Genomic DNA, 23323 nt, shown 5'->3' on the forward strand with positions numbered 1-23323 from the left:
CCCTCTCTGGTCAGATTTGATCAGAGAGGGATCTATCTGTTGGTCGGATCTGATGGCAAATCGACCAGTGTATGGCTACCTTTTTCTATTGTCCCTCTTTCAGGTCTCATAGATCACTTTAACTGTACCAGTAATCTCTAAAATATTGGCTTGCTTACTTTAAAGTGAAATGTGGCTGTAGTTTTTCACCTAAATATTTTTTGCACAAAAAGGTACTCATCTTTCCTGTTCAAAAAGATTTGGAGGTATGTAGCGTGAATTTACACTTTTCATCAAGCCAGGAGTTGCTGTGTTTACATACTCATTTTTTTTCTGGGGGGTCGGGGGGGGGGGGGGGGAGTGCCTGGAACAATGACCTTAGTGAGACAATGACATTTGTTATATACCTAAGCTTCAGTGCTCTGTGGTATAATACAAGACAATAAGTACCATTATCATGATTAGTTCGCTGATAATGTTGTCCTTAGATCAGGAAAGCTACTTTGATTGAGATACCAGGTGCCATCGTCTGCTGTACAAAGTTCTTGTACAGACCCTGTGTCCTGCATTGCATAGCAAAGCCACTGAGATAAACGCTAACAGGATTGTATGGCATACAGACTTCTTTTGGGGGTGGGGAAGTAATTTCCATGAGTTTCCAAAGGAGAAGATGTATAATTAGTTGTATTTTCAGCTGGGAAGTGACAACTAGAATTGAATGGTAAAGCTATTTCTATGCAGCTTGTTAACCTAAAAGCCAGTGTATAATGGTTTCACCCCTTACATGTTAAGGTTTGTACATACAAGTAGTATAGTTACATCTGCACCAATGGATCAAATGACGTGCCGTGAATACCCCTGGAGTCACAGGAATCGCATGTATCAGTTGAAAGGATCCGCACCGTCTAAAAAATATTATATTTAATAAATACCTATTTTTTAGACGGTAAGGCTCGTACATACATGCAACTTTTCCACCCAACTATCGTTCCAACTTGGTGTTTTAGACCATAGTTGGGCATGTCTATGGGCAGCAAATGACTAGACAACCAACTAATAACGGGCGGTTTGCCTGATCCAACTGTCAGATCAACTGACCAACTATCGTGCAGGTTGGCCACGTGTGCACAAGTGGTTCGAACTACTTGTTATTTTTTGAATGTGGATATGGTGCGTGCGCAGAATTTAAATTAGTTGGTTGTTTAGTTGATCATGGTCAGTGCGTGTACGTACTGGTTGTGCAAACAACAAGTCGCGTGGTCCGTCATGCTAGGAGGTTGGTCATGCATTAAGTTGCACGTGTGTACATGCCTTAATATGAGAGCTTACAATGAACCTGAGTTGGCGGGAGGGGAGGGAAATATACATACCTGGAGCTTCCTCAAGCCCCCTCCAGGGCCATCACTCCCTCGCTGTCCTCCTCTGCCTCCTAGATCTTTTGAAATACGTCCCGGAAAATCCTCCACTGGAGCGCGACGAGTAGTGGGGGGCTGGACTGCGTCCGTACCGACTGTAGGATTTTCCGGGGCCAATTTCAGAAGATCCAGGAGGATGGTGAGGGAGCGATCGGCCTAGAGGAAGCATCAGGAATCTATATTACCCCTCCCCGTCCCCCCCGGTAATATACCTAACCATACCTTTAAATATTATGTGACAAAATGACCTGATAGGAATCAATTCAGGAAGGAATCAATTCTTACCACACACAGCACATCAGTTTTCAAAAGCAGGGAATCTTTTAAAAACTCAATCTAGCCGCTGTGCTGAACTGTTTGATGAAGTGCAATGTTATGGTCTGCTAAAACCTATTAAAATGCCTAGTGTGTAGAAGAATTCGATCTTTCCCTGATCAGATTTGATCTAGCTGATTCTGGTGAGAATCTAAAAGTGCATGACCACTTTGAAGCAAAGTACAAACTTGCAATAAGGGTCTATTTCTACTGGGAGTCGTGGCAGTTTCCGATTCGGGCACCACTCCCATTCTGCTGCGTAGCCACAGCTGAATCGCTACCAATGCCATGCACGGCAATGGGATCCGGTTGCCTGCTGCAGATATCTGCAGTATGCCGTCCAGGTTTGCACCAAAGTGCGAGCCAGACTGTAAGCCACTACAAAGGCAGGCAGAGTTTTCCCGTGCAGCTCGCAAATGGGCAAATGCTGTGAATCTGCAAGTACCTATTCAGTAAGGAGTTCAAGGCAAGACTCCCTAACACTGCAGGGTGGCCTCTTGAGCGCGTCCCAGCACCTGCAGCTCTTGAGCGCTTTGAGTCCAACAGGAGAAAAAGCGCTATACAAATGTTCAGATTATTATTATTATTATTATTGTTATGTGGGATTGAATTGTGTACAGGTAAGCACATGCATGGAAACTCTTTTTAACACATGAAATCACCAATAATTACTGTCACATTATAGCTTTAGTAATTTAGGTTCAATACATCAGACAGATCTACACATGTGAATGTGTCTGCGTAGGTTTTGTCTGGGCACTCCTGTTTTCTCCCACATCCCAAAAACATACAGATAAGTTAATTGGCTTTCCCCTAAAAATTGGCCATTGACTACGTTACATACACTACAGGATACATGCATAGACATATGACTATGGTAGGGATAGTTAAGTAACAAGACCATATACTCTGTACAGCGCTGTGGATGATGTCAGCACTACATAAATAATAATAATAATACTGATTTATGCTCACTGAACATCTACAGCAGACATTTGTTTGTTGTGCATAAATGGAGACAAACCAGTGTATACAACAGTGTCTGCATGCACAGTTTTAATTATTTATAGTTTGACCTAGTATTTAAAGCAAAGCTAAACTGAATGAAAAACTTGAATAGTATGGATTATCTTAGCAACGCTCTCATTGCCTAGGAAACACGGGTTGCGCTAATTGCACAACACATCTCTGAATAATATTGCATGTTGCGGATCAGGACCCGGTCCCCATGGGTGACATTTCTGGGCTGGGATGCACAGAAGTATGTCAGCTGTGTAGCTGATGATGTGCTGTGTTGCCATGCGGGGGCAGGTGACGAAGTGACGATGGAGTGGCATATGCATGAGGTCACACAGTGGGCGGGGACCACTGTAAACAATAAAATCAGCCATTGCAGGGGGTTAGTAGATCCCCCAGGCGATTGGCAATCAGCAATAATATATAAATATATCCCTGAGTTTATCTACAGGCGCTAGAAATGTGAACCACATGCACATAGACACATGAGCTAACAATTTATCAACAAGGGAAAGTGAAGGATTCTCACCCTCATCAGCAACTTAACCTCGACTTTAGTAAATCATGCCTTTGATCTTACTGGACTCTGCCTCTGGGATTACAGCAATATAACCTAACGTGAAACACAGAGATCATTTTGAATAACGTTAAAAAATCAGAAGGCTGTCGCTCATTATGTACACCTTTATAACCCAACTCTCTCCTCTGTACCTTTCAGCTTCAAAGTTAATCATTTGTTTGTCTCTATCTACCAGAACTTCTTATCTACTTTGCTGTCACTTTACAACCTGAGGCCTCTTATCAAATTACCGAAGACCATGTGATCTAAAGCAACCAATGCAGTCCAATAAACCCTTTTACTACATCCCATCTCCAAATGGGACGGATAGTTTACAACAGGTCAATGCTTAGAAAGTACAGAGTCCATACCAAGAAATACCTGCTACTTTCTGCGCTAGGCATCAGATGTTTAAAAACTACAGTGACTTTCTTTGGAATATCCTATAAGCAATCTCATTCGAAGGCCACCTCTGTCTGGTTTTGTGGTATTTAGTAGCGGAATCGATGCAACTTTTAAAGACGTGGACAAAATACCTTGCTTGGAGCTGACCATGGCTGCGAGACATGAAAGTGTCATCACACAGGATCCTGTGAAACACGGATATAACACGCAGGGTGAGTGCATTTAGTCTGAAGCTTCTGAAAGCCACCCGTAGGTGGCAGGAGAAATTCTCTGCTGTTATACCCCATACCATTGGTACATCATCATCATTTTGATGTACCTGGAACTCATAATACTGTAAAGTAACTTTATTCCTTTTTGGTGGGTTTTGTACATTAAATGCAATATTTCAGTTATGAACAACAGTTATATTGACCTGTAAGATATATTTTTTTCTGCAAGTAGATTGATGACAAAAGCAGCAATACTAATACAATAATGTTTTAAAAGAAATTCTGAGGATATAAAAAAGTGTTCGAATACCAACCAATCAGATTCCATTTGTTACATTTTTTACATTTATAGTACAAGGTAGAAAATGAATGAAGAATTTCTGCTATAGAAATGCAAACATTCTATTTTATTTAACTGTTAAAATACACAGGCATACAGGCATACAGACAGGAGGTATGAGGAGGGACATCACCGTGTTTAAATAAGACAACAGAAAAAGACATTGCCTGAAGTAATAGGTGGTGAAACACAGACCAGCACATATCATATGAGGAGTGAAAGATTTTAAATTGTTTCAGATGTAATACAGATGTTTTCTCAGTTCTCGCTCTGTCACTTTCAATGAGGTTCCAGGGATATCAGAGCTGTGATTGGAGATGACCAGCCAGGCAGGCACTCCCACCCCACTAAACTGCTGCACTCTCTGACAGATGTCTCATGCTGGGTACACACGGTAAGATTTTCCATGCAATTTTGCGACCCGATCGTTTTCCCACACGATTCTGCACTAGATTCTCTTATCTTCATTCATTTTTCTTATCTTTTTCCAATTACCGCGATGAGAAATCGAGCGTGGAAACGATTGGGAGCAATATGACATGACGGTTTTTTATCTATCGGATCCATCTATCGCACGGAAAATCGTACCGTGTGTATTAGACATAAAAAGGTTGCACCTTGAAAAATGTAGGGGAACTACGTATGCTTGTATTAAATCGTGTGCTCACCCATGCGACTGGTATTCTAAAAAATCCTGAGAAGGTTTTGGAAGCAAGACAAAGTTTACTGGGGTAGAAATCGGTTATATTTAGGTATGTGTAGCCTGGCAGGCTTTATGTACTAATCTGATGTCAGTACTGTACACACAGTGCAGATCCTTAGCATTGTTGCAAGTTACAGACACAGATTTATCATATAGCTCCTCATTGTGCTTGCATCTCTGTGCACTGCAGTCAGCACATGGTAACACATACAGGGAACCATTGTGTCTTAGTAGAAATATTAATTCCTTAGCATTAGAGTTTAGCAAGCATTAAGTCAAGATTTTAAACCATAATTCCATAGCTGTAAGGGATAAAGCCCCAGTTCAGCTTCCTCTTCTATTCAGGCACATGAGAGCAGAAATCTAATTTACAATGCACAAGCTTGTGTGCACTACAGATAACATTGTTTTTGTAATATTAATTAATATTCGCTTGGCTGGCCAAGTCTTATTGCAAAATAGTTTGATTGCTTTCAGGTTTTTAGTCTGTTCAGTGTCCAAACTCCTCCCCTCTCCTCTTCATCACCTATGCGACTAAAGGAATGATGTGGTCACATAGTGGTTGGGGGGAGAATCGGGCAGGCTGCTGATTTAACTCCACCCATGTTTAGCATCTCAGTAAGACGGACGTTTGTGCAGCGTTTACCGCCAGCGTTCGGGGCTTGGCGTTAAACGCTCCCATTCAACTGAATGGGAGCGTTTGTACCAAGCTTTCATGCGCGTTTGCATGAACGCTGCGTTTGGGTCCCGATTTTCCCTGGCGTTCAAGGAGCCCCTGGAAGCTACATGTAGCTTCCAGAGGCGGTTAACCGTGACGGGTAATGTCCCCCTAGGGGAAGAAAAAACGCGACCGCATCCGAACGCAACGCGAACGCTGCTGAAAGCCCGAAAGCATTGCCGCCGCGACGCCAACGAACGCGACGCCTCCAAACGTCCATCTGAACCAGCCCTAAGAGCTGTCCCTTTACAATGGATGCACACATGTTGAGCACAGGAGGTAATAATTGACATGCATCAGTTTTGACTGTAACCATCCATACCCAGTCATAAATGGTAGCTCCTGCTGTCAGTGGCATAGCAATAGGGGATGCAGAGGTTGTGACCGCATCAGGGCCCTTGAGCCAGAGGGGCCCACTAGGGGTGCTCATTTATCCATCTTATTAGCTTTTTACTGGGGCCATGCTGATAATGAACAACTCCACATGTGCATTGAATAGTGGTAATCCTTAACAAGCCTTTTACTTACTATGATTACACTTCTCTAACAATGCAGCTATCCTTGGTAGGTTTTGGGGCTCCATATCAATAGAGCGCCTGGGGCCCCATGTAAAACTCGCACCAGGGCCCCAAGCTCTTTAGTTACGCCATTGCCTGCTGTGCTATCAGCTGTCTACCAATGCTATAGCACACATTGGTAGTGTAGTGCTTAAAGCGGGCCTGAACTCAGAACTTCCTCTCTGCTCTAAAAGATAAGCAACAGCATCATAACCTTTAAAGAAAAACATTTCTTTGTTACAGCTGTTACAAATTCTGCAATAAATTTGCAGTGTGTCTACTTCCTGCTTTCATGGAAGCAGACATAGGGTTAACATCCTGTGTTTACAAATTAGCTGCTCTGCCAAGACAGTCAGCTGACACAGCGGAGAGATCAAATTACAGTTTTGATTCTGCACTGTGCAAGAATTCAGGTCCACTATAAAACCCCATGCATGTGCAAGAGAATCCCCAAGGCAGTGGGAACACGGTATGGAATCCGGAGAGAGGTTGTAAGGGCAATATTACATATGAAAAATGCTTTTAAATGGATATGCTTACACCGTAACCAGGCAATAGTTATTCACTTCACACATGACACATTCATAAAGAGTGAAGTACTCATTTGATTGTATAGCACTAAAAATGTGTACAAAAGGATGTTGAAAGATATTGGCAACAAACTTTTTGCAGTTGAAACCTCCCCTAATGCAAAGCCAGTTAGATTACGTAATTTGCAATAATATATGTGTATAGGCAGGCTTAAGGCCTCAATCACATCAATTAGCGCAGATGGCTGTACGATCATAACGCAGCGTGTACAATCGCACGTCATCTGCGATGCTATGCGCTGCGCTGCTGATCCCATTCACTACAGTGAATGGGATCTGTGCTGCAATTCTTGAAAAATGCATGCAGCAGTGCAATTGCACATTGCACTGCTGCACAGCGCATATGATGGGAACGGTAGAAGGGAAGTCTATGCCCATCTACCGTTCTTGCATGTCACACACTATAGCGCGGCAGTGCGTATGGTTTGAACGAGACCTAAAGCCGCATCTACACGCGTAGAAGCGGCGGCGATGTTCCCTATCAATCGAGCCACTGATGCGGCGCGATTGATAAGATCCGACAGGACGGATCTCCCCACCGCCGATTCCCTGCTCATTCCCCGCGAGGGGACAATGGCAGAGAATCGAGCGGAAGATAAGCAGCGCGGGGACGAGCGGGTATCGAATCCAGGGCACGCGGCGGGTACGTGGAAGAGGCGATTTGGCGGCTTATCGAGCCGCCGGATCGCCGCCTCATCTACGCGTGTAGATGAGGCTGTAAGGTCATGGCCCTTGGTGAGTGCTACAGCACTAATGTCACCACCAGCCCAGGAAGACACTCCCACTCTCTCAGCGACTGCCTGTGACCGCTAGAGCTCCATAGGTCACATGATTTAATTTGGGATTAGAACAGAACAGCTGCAAAAACAAATTATATTTAGAAATAAGAGTCTGAACAGAGCTTGGATGTCAATTTACTTTTTCAAAGTAATTATTTCAGAAAGTGTAAAATGGAACCTTAAAAAAGTTGCCATTACAAAATCAATAATAAGTAAACTCCTATGTGTAATTTTGTTTTACTAATAAAATGCACAAATGTACTGATTATAAAACAAAGTATTAAGTTAAAAATAATCATTTTGGAAATGTGATGCTTGCTGTATGGTAAACAATATATTACCACAAAAACTCCAAAATTTCATGCATTTCAAAATATTCAAATACTACAATACCTTAGTGTATATTTTTTCCAATATTTTTAAATTCACCAAACCAGTTAACATACACACCTGCGTAGCATGAAGCTCTTGTGTGAACATGAGTATATGCAAGTCCACAAGTGAAAGTTTACCAGACAATCTATAAAAGGGTACCTGATATGTGCAAATGGCGCTGATGCTAAACAGGTACAAAGATGAATAAGCAAACACTTAAACTGAAACTAGGAGACAAGAACTGCTGGTAACTGGTTATTTTAAATTTCATGAATTAAATACATTTGATGTTAAATATTTGCAATGTAAAATCTGGGTTTATAATTAAAGAGGAACTGTCGCAAAAATCTTAAAATTGAAAACACATACAAATAAGAAGTACGGGTAAAATGAGTCATATATTACTTCTTTTCTATGTTGCTAGCATATACAAGTAGTAGAAATCTGACTTTACCAACAGGTCTTGGGCTAGTCCATCTCTCCATAGGGGATTCTCAGATTGGCCTTTATTCTTTATAAAGACAATCCCTGAAAAAGATTTACATAAAGATGCTGAGAAGCCTCCCTGCTCACCGTACACTTTTTTGGCAGTTGGACGGAGCAACTGCCATTCACTAAGTGCATTTTGAAAATAAAGAAATCTCTGTGAACCCCCCCATGAGGAGATGGGCTAGTCCAGAACCTTCAGTCTACTACTTACTGTAAGTGACAGCAGCATAGGAGAAGAGTAATTTATGGCTCATTTTACTCTGGAAGAAACATACTTCTTATTTGTTTAAGTTTACATATATTTTAAATTTAAGATTTTCATGACAGAGGTCCTTTAAGTAGTTGTAAGATCCATTTATTATAATATTCAATGACACATAACAGAGTGATCATTTTTGTGAGTATATGAATAGTTAGTGGCACACATGCAAATAGGTTAGCCAGCTTAATAGGGCAACTAAGGAAACTCTATGGAAGACTAAGGAGACTCAATAGAGTTCATCTTCTCTGGCTGCATAAAATCAGCTTTGGTAGACCAGACCTGCACAAATGTAAATGGTCCTGGTGGAGTGTTTGGCTGACTGAAGCGTATAAGTGGTAGGGAGTCTGGACTATGTCATTTTAGGTCACTTAGGCTGTTTCCATTTATTTACACTGTGCTAATTTGGTAATGATTCCAGGTCTCATTTTATGCCACACTAAGATATCATCCGGGTGTGAATTTGAAAGCAAGGTCACACCCTAGAAATTGCTACCATCATATGTTGGCAGTTTACAGGTGATGCAGTCCAGAAGAGGAAGGGTATGGCATTGTGCAGTGATGCACAATTATTTCCATGAACCAGCTATCATCATGTAGCAGGTCTGATAGAAGACACTGTCAGAGACACAGATCAGCCACAAGTAATTCTGTAACTAATTGTGGGACATTTTCCATCTCCAAAAACTATATTCAACTTTTTGGAAACAGACTTAGCTCTTCTTTGGCAGTTCTTTCATTTGCAGTTAACTGCGCCTGCGCAGTGAGCGTGATTGACAACAGTGCTCGCCCAGGCGCAGTAGAGGCCGACCTGGCGAGGTCGGCTTCTGAAACGGAGCAGATCCCAGGACCCCGAAGCTGCAGTGAGGGACATAGTTGCTTCCAGGGGCTGGAGGAAGCCCCGGGTTAGTAGAGCTCATTTTTTTTTAGGTGCTCTTATGTTTCCTTTAACTATGTTAACTACATTTTCATAAACATATATTGATTTATTTTGTCACTCTATATAACTGTTTCCTACTTAATCAAATGTGCTTAAAACAAAACTTGTTGCTGATTACTTTAAACTATTTGTGTTTTCAAAAGTCATCATCCAATAAATAAATTCAGTTAAAAGGAAAATTGTCAGGCCATACTGGAAGCATTTATTTTGGCTGTGTCTTCGGAACCTGATCTGTCACAATTTTACCTGATGTTCTCATGTATATTTAGAACTGTAACCTAGATATATATATATACACAGGGGCACCTGGTCCACCAGGCAAAGTGGTCGCCTGGGGCACCGTGCCGGGGGGGCGCTGCTGTGGGGCGGGGACCGCATCCAACCCCCTCCCCCTGCCAGATTGTGGGACACCAGTGGTGCTGTGCCAGTTCACTCCCTGCAGCCTGCAGCTCACCACAGCCTGCGGGAGTCTTCCGGCAGTCAGAGAAGGGCTACGGGAAGATGGCGGCCGAAGCCCTGCACTGGAGACTATTTGTGTCTTCAGTACAGGGCTTTGGATGCCATCTTCCCATAGCACCGGCTCTCTGCCTGTCAGCGCAGGACTTTTGCAGCGGCTGGCTGCAGAAAGATCATCGGGGAAGCTGTGTGCCGGGAGAGGAGTCTTCTACAGGTGAGTAAATGTTTTTATTTACAGGTGCACATTATTTTCTGGTGAAACCCTGCCCACATTACATTATTTTCTAGTGAAACATTGCTGCATTGCGATTATTTTCTAGTGAAACATTGCCACATTACGATTATTTTCTAGTGAAACATTGCTTCATTACGTTTTTTTTCTGGTGAAAGATTGCCACATTTCGATTATTTTATGGAGTAAGATTGCCGCATTATGTTATTTTATGGTGAAACATTTCCGCATTACGATTATTTTCTGGTGAAACATTGCTGCATTATGATTATTTTCTGGTGAAACATTGCTGCATTATGATTATTTTCTGGTGAAACATTGCTGCATTACGATTATTTATTGGTGTAACATTGCTGCATTATGATTATTTTCTGGTGAAAGATTGCCACATTACAATTATTTTATGGTGAAACATTGCCGCATTACTATTATTTTCTGGTGAAACATTGCTTCATTACAGTTATTTTGTGGTGAAAGATTGCCGCATTACGATTATTTTCTGGTAAAACATTGCCACGTTGCAATTATTTTCTGGTGAAACATTGCTGCATTACGATTATTTTCTAGTGAAACATTTCTGCATTACGATTATATTCTGGTGAAAGATTGCAGCATTATGATTATTTATTGGTGAAACACTGCTGCATTACGATTATTTTTCTGGTGAAACCCTGCCAACATTAAGATTATTTTCTGACGAAACACTGCTGCATTACGATTATTTTCTGGTGAAAGATTGCCGCATTACGATTATTTTATGGTGAAACATTTCTGGATTACGATTTCTTTATGGTGAAACATTGCCGCATTAAGATTATTTATTGGTGAAACACTGCTGCATTACGGTTATTTTTCTGGTGAAACCCTGCCAACATTAAGATTATTTTTTGATGAAACACTGCTGCATTACGATTATTTTCTGGTGAAAGATTGCCGCATTATGATTATTTTATGGTGAAACATTGCTGCATTACGATCATTGTATGGTGAAACATTTCTGGATTACGATTATTTTATGGTGAAACATTGCCACATTGCGATTATTTTCATGGGGGGCACCACGGGGGGTCGCCACAGGTTTTCTCTCCTAGAGTGACAAAATGGCTAGAGGCGCCCCTGTATATATGCCCCAGAGAGAGAGAAACTCTCACTTGATCAGTTATAGATAACAGTCTAGAGACTATGTAATAAGTACAGCTGCACTCTTTCAGGTAGACATGAATGGGCCTGTACATGGATGTATAAGGAAGTATCACTTTGCCAGGAAATGAAGAGGATACTACCCAGCCCCACTGACAGCATGAGATCAGCTTTCTCCTGTTGAAACATTTTCGACTTACTCACTTTTTATTTGCTTATTTCTTTTTAGTTTGCTTGAAGTTTTCTCTTGATTTTTTTTGGTTACTTTGTAAGAGCATCTGAATGTTGTGCATACTGGGATGCTGGAATATTATTACTTTATTTTCCCTGTTAGCAACATAGGGATGGAAATGCTAGGAGAACTCAGGGAGAAGCAAGAGATCAGTTTGATCAGCTTTTAGATTTGTAAGGTTCTGATCTGCTGTGATGACTTCCTGGTTTAACACATGATCATGAGCAGCAAATCAGAGCCTTACAAATCCAAATGCTAGTTATGCACAATTTTTTCGGTCGATCTTCCGTCCGATTGATTTTTTTATTCGGTTTTCCAGTAGATTTCCCGGTTTTCTTATCTTTTTTTATTTTTTTCCATTCTCTCTATGAGAAATCGAGCAGAAAAACAATCAAAAATAATATCGGACATGACAGAAATGATCTATCGAACCATCTATCTGCCCAAAAAAAGTATGGTGATTACCTAGCATAACAGCTGATCAAACTGATCACATGCTTCTCCGTGAGTTCTCCAAGGCATTGCGATCCCTATTAGCAAGCCTGAAACAAGCTTTATATTTAAGCCTACATAAATACATATAATATGAATTGACTTTCATGATGCTAAGAACGTGCAGTACAAATAATGAAAGTCTGATTTTAAAATACCTATGAAGGACTTTTTGAAATTTTAATTTAACATTTTTATTTTTACAAATGTTAATAATACAAACATCAAGGCGTAAGGAGCTTATCAATGTCCAACATCAGTATGTCAAATTTTACAATCAATATGATGACAATTGATGGTCCATGGCTGAATATATTTGTAGCTGTCATCCAATCAATAATCACCTCTAGATATCAATAGCATTGACATTTTCAAGCATAATGAATGATTTCTGCATGAGTAACTGCAAATTATCCCATTTCATTAAAACATGTACAGTATAGCAGAGTAAGGGTCCAAACACTTGATCCGCAATCCCATTGTAGGACACTGTGGGGCAGATTTATCAAAAACAGCCAGCACCAGAAAAATTGGAGCAAAACTAGTGCAAACCAGGAGCAGGTGACCAGATCATGAATTTATGTGTCAGCACTACAGGAAAATAAAGAATACTGTATACAAAAAAAGAAGTCAACAATTGGAGCATCTGTATTCCTCTCATTTTAAACTTCCTCTAACACGAAGCTTAGTGAAACCAGTAACATTTTCAGCCACAGCCCAATAAATCAAAAAATTATTACCTGATCAAAAAGAGACTGGTAAATATTGTTTGAATAACTAAATTGCACCATTAGATCTATTTCTGTTGAAATCTACGGTAATTGTAAACTGTCAAAGCACTGCTCTGTTAAGCAGGCCATGCACATATCAATTTTTCTGCAAAATTCAATCGCTTATTTAGAGTTGACCTTTAAATATCTTTTCATGTTAACCTTTTTCTCCATCACATCTGTTTCAGTATAAGAAAAATGCTATATGAACTCAAATTCATGTGTTACGTTGTTAACTGCGGTGACTGCTCAGCCACCTATTGTTTTCGGTGAACTTGAAATAGATGGTGCCACTCCCCCTATGCTGCTGCATGACATTAACCAAAATGAAAATGCAGTAGTTGCTTATCAGTTCTTTGGACAGTATTTATAAAAGAATATGTAGACTCGTTTATAACAGCAGAGTGAACTTGATTCGATCATTAACTTCCACTCATTGCTCAGACCAGAGATGATAACAATTTGACTATATACAGTACTTATTTAGGAATCTGTTGAATCAGAATTGAAATGTTAATCAAAACTTATGATGATATTTAGATCAGAAAGATATAAATGGTATATGGGCGATCTAAGCATGTATAGCATGCTCAAGATGATCACACTACTGCCTCAACTTCCTACATAGTTACATACTGGTAGTTAGCTAGGCTGAAGGAAGACATGTGCCCATCATCAAATTCAACTTTTTGAGGCTCACTGTACCTCAATCCAGAGGAATGAAAAGCCACACAGATAAAACTTTTTTCCTGACTAGATCAAGTTATCACCTTTCTCTTGTAAGTAAATTGGTCAGATTGTGGGAGTTTTGTGGAGATATATTGTATATTAAAATATTAGTTACTCAATTTTTTTTGTAATAAAACCTCAATTTTATTACATCTTTAAAAACATCAAGGAGCAACAATACAAACAGATATCATCCTAAAAAGGAACAAAAATTCATCTGGTCCTAATTTCATACAATTGCATAAATATACACAAGATTTTCAAGCCCTTTGGGGCAGGACAAGTATCACAAGACGGAAGGTGTCCTCAGGATTCCATATGAGCTCATCAAGCACTACTTGTCATGGTCTTATGAGGATGACCGAGGGTGTGTGAATCCTTGTACCTTGTTGTGCCACACTCCGCGTGCCAATGTTCCAGAGCACAAGAATTTGAACCAAGACTTCAAATCATTCCCTATAAATAGTGACAGTCCTTTCACCTAAAGTTGTTAAGTCGGTCAGCGTGGTATTTCTTGTATTATTCAGCCTGCCTGTACATTCTTTATCTGCTACTCCCATTTTTGAAGTGGCTTGTCCAACGATCTCCTGCTCCAGGTTTGACCTTGAACTGTGAACTGAATACTGCCTGCTGTCTGTCTTCCCTTACTGCAGCCTTTCATATGGCCTGCTCTAAGCCCACTCTGACCTGAGCCTGTGACCTAGATATTGCCTGTTATCTGCTAGCTCTCACCTCAGATTGTGGCCTTGATATTGGTTGCTATCTGCCTGCTCAGACCTAACATTGAAACTGATGCGCGGTTCACATTTGCCATTGGGCCAGATGCGGCCAGCGGGAGCAGACAATGTAGTATCCACTCTGATGGTCTGCTGTGGTCCAGCTGTAGCTCGGGGAAGATGCTTTACCTCCATAGTCTATATGGGGAACGCCACCGCCTGCCTGGGATTCTATAGATCCATTGCAGAATGACAAGTGTGAAAGGCTCCTATATATAAGAGATGTTCACCGTAAAGGTGGCCACTAACGATACAATCTTTTTTATCCAATTTTACCATATCTATGTAGTATTAGGGTATAAGGGTAAACTGATTGAATATATTGAGTGGATAATTTAGGCAGTTACCTTATATTACATAGAAATGGTAAGATTGGATGAAAAAAAAATGTATCGTTAGTGGCCAGCTTGAGATACAATAAAAGCCTATTCTCAGCTCAAATGGCAAAACAGCCTGAGATTCCAGAACTTCCTCTTCATCCCCCTAAATATATGGACACACGCATGTTTAAGGTCAGTTGAGGCAGCTGATAATGACCGCATTGTATACAGTAGCCCCCGACCAACCAGTGATCTGCCAGCTGAATCAACTTGGCCAAGCAACAGGCACACTGCTCTCCCACCCGTTGCTCCATCGTCCCTCTGCCCGCCCACATAGCAACAGAACATATTGTCAGCTATACAGCTGACTTTGTATCTGCACAGCCTGGCCCAGCCATGTCACCCAAGGGGATCCCCGACAGGCGACATTAGTCATAGGTGTGTACGCCCCTTAACTGTCCACATAATAGTGTCCATCAGTGGGGCAAAGCAGTTGTGACCTGGGAATCCCTGGCCGCAAATTATCATGTGGGTATTAGGTGTGCCAGTCCATCATCCTGAATCAGCATCCAATTTGATAATTATTATATACGAGCGCTGAATACGACGGAACCCCCGGCTCCTGTCCCCCTCAATGTACAATTCATAAGCTGACCTAGTTATTTGTGTATTAATTGCATCCGATCACTGTTTGTGCAACTCTTCTGTATTCCCCATTGTACAGCACCACAGAAGGTGCTGGAGCCAGAGCAGTGCTTTTCAGCGCTGCGAGATTTGGGCGCAGCTGGCGCCACCATAGACTATGAAGAGAATCACATCCACAGCAGCTCTCAGTGAGTAACGTCGGCTCCGTCAGAAGACAGAGCTGAAGTTGCTTAAAAAACACAATAATTCGGGCTCCAGCAATTGCTGGAAGCCGAATTATATCGTTCCCCAATTTTCCATGGCGACCTGGAGGGGGAATAGTATTTAACACGGCCCGGACTTGTGCAGAAGCAGGATCAGCCATATACCAGCTGTATCCTGCGCCCAAGTCTACCGGCGCCAATTTCAAATATATGCGCTGGAGCTATATAAATATATAAAAAGTAAAATAATTAAACATTATCATTTCATTTCAATTTTCAGTCGCAAACATGGCAACAGTAATTTGACATTGCTCTATGAGAAATTAGATTAACACAGCAGGTATTATTTGTACTCATCTGCACCTACATAGCAATAGGGGGTGCACAGATAGCAACTCCATTGAGCCCCTGGACCAGAGCCTCTGCATTAGCTCTTCATTGGTGCTCTAGTGGTAATGATCACCTTGATAAGTGTGTTGGTTATCATTGAATATCTAATCCTGTCCCCTGTTTATACATCTATCACACTGTGGAATGTAGGTCTTGGCATTTAATACTACAGTATATGCTTATTATATACTGTGAACAGTGCTGAGGAGGTCCCTGTGTAAAATTTGCATTGTGACCCTTTGCTCTTCAGCTTTGCCAATGCCCAGACTTTTCTAGTAACTGGTGGCAAACTTTGAAAGCCATACATGACAGGCTCGATTTGGGACAATGGGAAATTCCTGTGTTTTACATGCACATAAAAACAAGAAAGCCAGCTGAAAAAAATGGTGGCAATCAATTGTTGCAAAATATAGAGAACCATATTATGGATTACAATTTTCTTAACGAAAGTGAAATTTTCCTTTCAGATACCCATAGACATGAGCTACCAGTACCTCAATCTGTCCACTGTTCACTAGGTTGAGCAAAAGGCTCACATCTAAAGGAAGCTTGCAAACTCTATCAGCCAGTATAGTTGATCTTCAACTGCTCAGCTAGGTTTTCAGTTGTTTTCTACCCATAATAGGAGACCCTGGTTCTGTGTACTTGTGTCTCTTCTCACCTAGAAATCAATGGAAATCGGTCAGATAATCGCTAAAATAATCGATCGATTCTCAGATCGGACATGCTGGAAATAATCGATCTGGCAGGTAAATCAGCCCAAAAATTGTATGGTGTGGATCCAGCATAAGGAGCACTGAAGGTACTGACAAAAAGCCAGTAGACCAGTTTATCTGATGACTCTTGTGCGTCTATGGTTGGCTTTGGAGCAATTGCCTATTATTGTGTATTTAAGTGCATGTGGCTTGTAATCACTTATGCTAACACTTGTTACTTTGTTTACCGGGCGTCAATCTATTATACTTGAAGTGTTTAGCACTGATGTTTATCACAAGGAAAACTCTGCCTACAATATAATGATGCCTCTTAAATAAACATGCAGTCTGATAACCTTTACATAGGCATGGCTAGTTCAGACTGGACAGATTTTGTAGTGGTAAAATAATCAAATCAGAGCCCCTTATCTTAGTAATAATGAATAACGTATTTTTTCACAATTCAGAAATGCATTCGTTCTGAATCAATGGGGTTACTCACATTTAGTGTGTTTTCGCCAACGACAGGCCACTTTTTTTCCACAGACTATTAATAATGATCAGTGTAGTTTCTAGGCTAAAATGCACCCAGGGCGAAGGTGTAAAAATTGCGCCCCCCCAGAGCAAGGTATGGGTGCCCGCAGTATAGGTTAGCCAGGTCTAGTTGCACTCAGTATAGGTCCCCCCAGTATAGGCAGCCAAGAATAGGTACCCCAGTATAGGTAGCCAGCTATTGGTCCCCCAGTATAGGTAGCCAAGCATAGGTGAGCCAGTATAGTTGCCCCCAGTATAGGTTAGCCAGGTAGGTGCCTCCAGTATAGGTAGCCAGTATAGTTACCCCAGTATAGGTTAGATAAGCAGGCGCCCCCGGTATAAGTTAGATAGGTAGGTGCCCCACTACAGGTTAGCTAGGTGGGTGCCTCTAATATAGGTAGCCAGAATAGTTGCCCCCAGCATAGGTTAAATAGGTAGGTGCCCCCAGTATAGGTTAGTTAGGTAGGTGCCTGCAATATAGGTAGCCAGTATAGTTGCCACCTGTATAGGCTAGCCAGGTAGGTAGGTGCCCCCAATACAGGTTAGATAAGTAAGTGACCCCAGTATAGGTTTGATAGGTAGGTGCCCCCCAGTATAGGTTTTATAGGTAGGTGCCCTCCAGTATAGGTTAGATAGGTAGGTGCCCCCAGTATAGGTTAAATAGGTAGGTGCCCCCCAGTATAGGTTAGATTAGGTATGTGCCCCCAGTATAGGTTAGATTAGGTAGGTGCCCCCCAGTATAGGTTAGATTAGGTAGGTGCCCCCCAGTATAGGTTAGATAGGGAGCTGCCCCCCAGTATAGGTTAGATTAGGTAGCTGCCCCCAGTATAGGTTAGATAGGTAGGTGCCCCCCAGTATAAGTTAGATAGGTAGGTGCCCCCCAGTATAGGTTAGATTAGGTAGGTGCCCCCCAGTATAGGTTAGATAGGTTGCTGCCCCCCAGTATAAGTTAGATTAGGTAGCTGCCCCCCAGTATAGGTTAGATTAGGTAGCTGCCCCCCAGTATAGGTTAGATAGATAGGTGCCCCCCAGTATAGTTTAGATTAGGTAGGTGCCCCCCAGTATAGGTTAGATTAGGTAGGTGTCCCCCAGTATAGGTTAGATTAGGTAGGTGCCCCCCAGTATAGGTTAGATAGGCAGTTTCCCCCAGTATAGGTTGGTTAGGTAAATCCACCCCCCTCCCCCATAATGGTGGGGGGAGCCGGAGCCGCGGGTAGGGCAGCCCGACCTCTCCCTGGGCCGCCCTCCGTGCTCCCCCCTCAGATGCCGAGTAATTAGCGCAGCAGGAAGCTCTGTACGCAACTACTCACCTCCCTGCGTTCCACTCGCCGCTGATCTCCTCTCGGCATAGACGCTGATACACACGCTGCTTCCTGTTTAGCCGGAAGCAGTGTGTGTATCAGCGTCTATGCTGAGAGGAGATCAGCGACGAGTGGAACGCAGGGAGGTGAGTAGTAGGCTCCCCCCTCCTTTACAGCGCCCTCCCTCCCAACAGCGCTCAGGGCACTAAAAACGGGCATGATAATGATGGTGACAAACCAGGTTGTGTCTAATACAGCCTCTGGATGGGCAGGTGAGGAAAAGGACCTCATTTTCACTAAGGTGTGTAAGGTCTCTGCCATGTAGAAGTTCCCACTCTAAAAATGATAACTTAAGGTGCCCATACATCTACCGACGATCAAATCTGATCAGAGAGAGATCTGTCAGCTGCCCATATACCGCAGGCCAATCCCCGATCGACTTCAGCATGAAATCTCTTGGGAAGTGGCCTTGTGGCACCACGTCTGCTGCCTCCATTGACATTCCCCCAAATGTTAATGTGCCCGTGCATTAAAACCTCTCACCCATTCAGCCATCATGAGTCCAGCTGCTCTTCTTCTACATTCACGCCCATAACACATGGCACGGTTCACCCAGCTGCCGCCGATATTCCCAGCGGCGTAAAATACTATTCCCCCACCGAGTCATAGCAACTCGGGGGGTGGAGGGGGAAACGTAATTCAGGGTTTGACTATTTCGACACTGGAATTACTGGTACATGGCCGCAGACTATAGCATTACAGCTATAGCCACGCCCAATGAAAGCAGGAAATTTGGGCACATGAGGCAAGTGGACAAAAAGGGCGCTGCCATTGACTCTCAAGTTAAATATCGTTTGATGGGTGCCCAACGGGAAATTTGGACACCCGGTGAATAATAAGTTATTAACATTTACAATGGGCGCCTGTTGAGTAATAACGTTTACAAACTTACTTACCTACTTATCTATGTAAAGTTTAATAACAAAAACAAGATTTTTTGTAAATACAAATACTCCTCAAATAACTAAATATATAGATTTAAAAAAATTATTTGATAAACGATGTGGGAGTTTTAGGGTTAGGCACTACCTGATGTGGAAGTTTTAGTGTTAGGCACTACCAGGAGGGTCTTAGGGTTAGGCTCCACTAGGGAGGTTTTAGGGTTAGGCACCACCAGACCAGGGGGTCTTAAGAGTTAGGCACCACCAGGGGAGTATTAGGGTTAGGCACCTCCAGGAGGGTTTTAGTGTTAGGCACCACTCTTAGGGTTAGGCACCACCAGGGGGGGGTCTAAGGGTTAGGGATGGGTAGAGGGAGGGTTCTGTGTGAGAGTAGGGTTAGGTTTAGTTGTAGTAAAATGTTGGCAATATTTATGTTTTACTATGCTATACTATACTATACTATAGTTAACACGAATGTACCTATTTTTTTTTCATTGTTATAAACAATATTTTTTTATTTTATTACATGAAGAAATGATAGAAGAAGGTTATAGACAATATTATACAATTACGATAATACATATATTATAATTTTTAGTGTTATAAACAATATGTTCAGATTTTTTATTACAAGAAGAAACGATAAAATATGATTATAGACAATATCATTACATTTTGGCTACACTACGCGCCCTTTTTGCCAGGCGCTGTTTTTTTATGTATGCACGCTGATACCAGGCTGCTTCACTCTTAAAGGGTCACTTAAGGCAACAGAAAAAAAGAGTTTTTCTCACCTGGGGCTTCTATCACCCCCCTGAAGCTGTCCCGTGCCCACATAGTCTCGCTCGGATCCTCCTGTCCCCCACCCGGCAGCCACTTCTGGTTTCGCCGATAGGCCCAACAGGCCTGGGAACGCGAGTGATTCTTCACGTTCCTGGTCGCAATAGCAGTATAGAGGGCGCTATTGCGCGCAGGAACATGAAGAATCACTCGCGTTCCCAAGCCTGTCGGGCCTGTCACTGAAACCGGAAGGAGCTGCCGGCGGGGACAGGGGGATCCGAGCGAGACTGCATGGGCACGGGACAGCTGCAGGAGGCTGGTAGAAGCCCCAGGTGAGTAAAACTCTTTTTTTTGTTGCCTTAAGTGTCCCTTTAAGACCTTTTATTGCATCATTTGAAACAATTGCCCTACTTCCTATTGTCATTTTACAGTGTTGATTTAGAAATTTAGAAATCGATAATGATTGAAAAATATGGAAAAAATCAATCAATTTCCTAGATGGAAAAAAATGACATTCTATTTGTCTATACATAAAACATACTGTTTGTTCTAGGTAACGTTTTAAAACTTTATTCTCCACATTGATGACACACCTGCAGACAAAACTAGGATCCATCTAAGACAAATATAAAATTCTAAAACAAATTATATTCTATAATATGAAATATTCTATAAAATAATTTGTCTTAGTTAAATCGTGTATGACCACTTTGATTTTTAATCCCTACACCTGAGACAAAGAAAAGTGGCACAGGCCTGAAGTTATCATGGGATAGCAACATGAATAATGTCTTCACAGGTTTGTTTTACTTCAAACTATTTAGAAACAGGTTAATTCCTGGTACACACAATGAAATTTTGCGTCAGATTAACGGTGAAATCGATTATTTTCAACAGGTCCGATCTGATTTCTGATCATCTTTCTGACAAAATCAATCAGAAAAATGAGCAGAAATCAGCTCAGAGCTGTCAATCTGACAGAAAATGACATGATCTGTACCAGGCATCAGTTTTAAGTAAACCTGAATCCTGAAAAAAAAAATTAGATACTTTCCACTGTTGAGGGAAGCTGATCCTCCACCCCGTCTTCACTGCCAGCCTTCGTGGCTGTGCTCCCCTCAGTGTACAAGCGCGGCTGCACCGAGCAGATGCCTGTCGGGTTTTGTGTCTGCACAGTGTCGCTTGTGCATGGCTTTTTTTCTCAGTGCACGAGTGAAGGCAGAAACCTTATTTGGCGCCTTACTTGATCTACTTACATAACACATATATTGAGTGGTGCTCAAATACCCCATTTTAAAATTCGAGTTTGGTCGAATTCGAATAGTAAATTATTCGAGGTCAGTCGAATATTCGAGTCGAATAATTTTTACTATTCGATTCGACCTCGGACTTCGAGCTCACTATTCGAGTCGGTATTCGAGCTCATTATTCGAGCTGACTATTCGAATTGGCCTTAAATAGCTTCCAACACTTGTTTTGAGGGTGAATGATGCAAGAAACATCTTTTTTTCCATGTAACAACAGCAAGTGATTATGTGGGGATGTTCCTTTAAAAAAAAAAAAGGTGGAAAGAGAAGTTGTGTCCAGAATTTTGTTCAGTACTGTATATACTTCTTCTTCTTCTTCTTTATCTTCTATATCTTCTTCTTCTTCTTCTTCTATATCTTCTTCTTCTTCTTCTATATTGTCTTCTTCTTCTTCATCTTCTTCTTCTTCATCTTCTTCTTCTTCTTCTTCATCTTCTTCTTCTTCTTCTTCTTCTTCATCATCTTCTTCTTCATCTTCTTCTTCTTCTTCTTCTTCTTCTTCTTCTTCTTCTTCTTCTTCTTCATCTTCTTCTTCTTCATCTTCTTCATCTTCTTCATCTTCTTCTTCTTCTTCATCTTCTACTTCTTCTTCTTCTTCATCTTCTTCTTCTTCTCCTTCTTCTTCATCTTCTTCTTCTTCTTCTCCTTCTTCTTCTTCTCCTTCTTTTTCTATATCGTCTTCTTCTTCTTCACTTATTTCTCTTTTCAATTTTTTTTTAAAGAAATGCAGCTATTTTTGAGCGTAACAAATAGCTGGTGGCGCACGCATGTTGGAAGCGCCATTGTATGTGCTCCCTGGCAGTGGAAACACACAGACAGCAGGAGGTAAATTCAGCAGCAGGAGGAGGAGGATGAGTGTGTGGCAGCAGGCAGTCAATGAGGCAGGCAGCGTGACATAATAGCCCTGGTACCTAGCGGTGATACCAGGGCTGTAAATAAACACAGCAGGCAGGAGGTCCCAGACAGCGGTCGTGCAGCCCACATCGTGTCCAATACACAACTGGGACAACACAGTTTTCAGCCCGGGCACCTCTGAAAAATTAAACCTTTTTTTTTTTTAATGGTTTTGTAGTTTTGGGTTTACAACCAATTACACAGATATATAGCTATTGTTTGACGTAATAGCTGGTGGCAGAGTGGCAGCAGAATGTAATTCTGTGTACCCTGGCAGTGGGAAACACAGACCGACAGCAGCAGCAGCAGGAGGAATGGAGGAGTAATGTGAGCAGCTATTGTTTGACGTAATAGCTGGTGGCAGAGTGGCAGCAGAATGTAATTCTGTGTACCCTGGCAGTGGGAAACACAGACAGACAGCAGCAGCAGCAGGAGGAATGGAGGAGTAGTGTGAGTGTGGCAGCAGGCAGGCAGCGTGACATAATAGCCCTGGTACCTAGCGGGTGATACCAGGGCTGTAAATAAACACAACAGGAGGTCCCAGACAGCGGTCGTGCAGCCCACATCGTGTCCAATACACAACTGGGACAACACAGTTTTCAACCCGGGCACCTCTGAAAAATTAAACCTTTTTTTTTTTAATGGTTTTGTAGTTTTGGTTTTACAACCAATTACACAGATATATAGCTATTGTTTGACGTAATAGCTGGTGGCAGAGTGGCAGCAGAATGTAATTCTGTGTACCCTGGCAGTGGGAAACACAGACAGACAGCAGCAGCAGCAGGAGGAATGGAGGAGTAGTGTGAGTGTGGCAGCAGGCAGGCAGCATGACAT

At 42.0% G+C, this 23323-nt stretch overlaps 1 protein-coding gene across 2 annotated transcripts in view; it reads left to right on the forward strand.

Annotated features, from left to right (window-relative positions):
- The first annotated feature begins 1077 nt into the window (after positions 1 to 1077).
- Positions 1078 to 23323, forward strand: part of NR5A2 (nuclear receptor subfamily 5 group A member 2) — a 196308-nt gene continuing 174062 nt past the window's right edge. Inside the window, exons 1-2 of one of the 2 annotated variants that reach the window (XM_068240082.1) lie at positions 1078 to 1149; positions 3482 to 3902. In XM_068240082.1, the coding sequence (XP_068096183.1) occupies positions 3839 to 3902 (64 nt within the window). In that variant the 5' untranslated portion in view covers positions 1078 to 1149; positions 3482 to 3838. Of the gene's footprint in view, positions 1150 to 2301; positions 2330 to 3481; positions 3903 to 23323 lie in introns of those variants that run through there. The other variant, XM_068240081.1, reaches the window with a different exon arrangement.

Source organism: Hyperolius riggenbachi, chromosome 6 (assembly GCF_040937935.1).
Source record: "Hyperolius riggenbachi isolate aHypRig1 chromosome 6, aHypRig1.pri, whole genome shotgun sequence".
In the NCBI taxonomy this organism is placed as follows: Eukaryota; Metazoa; Chordata; class Amphibia; order Anura; family Hyperoliidae; genus Hyperolius; species Hyperolius riggenbachi.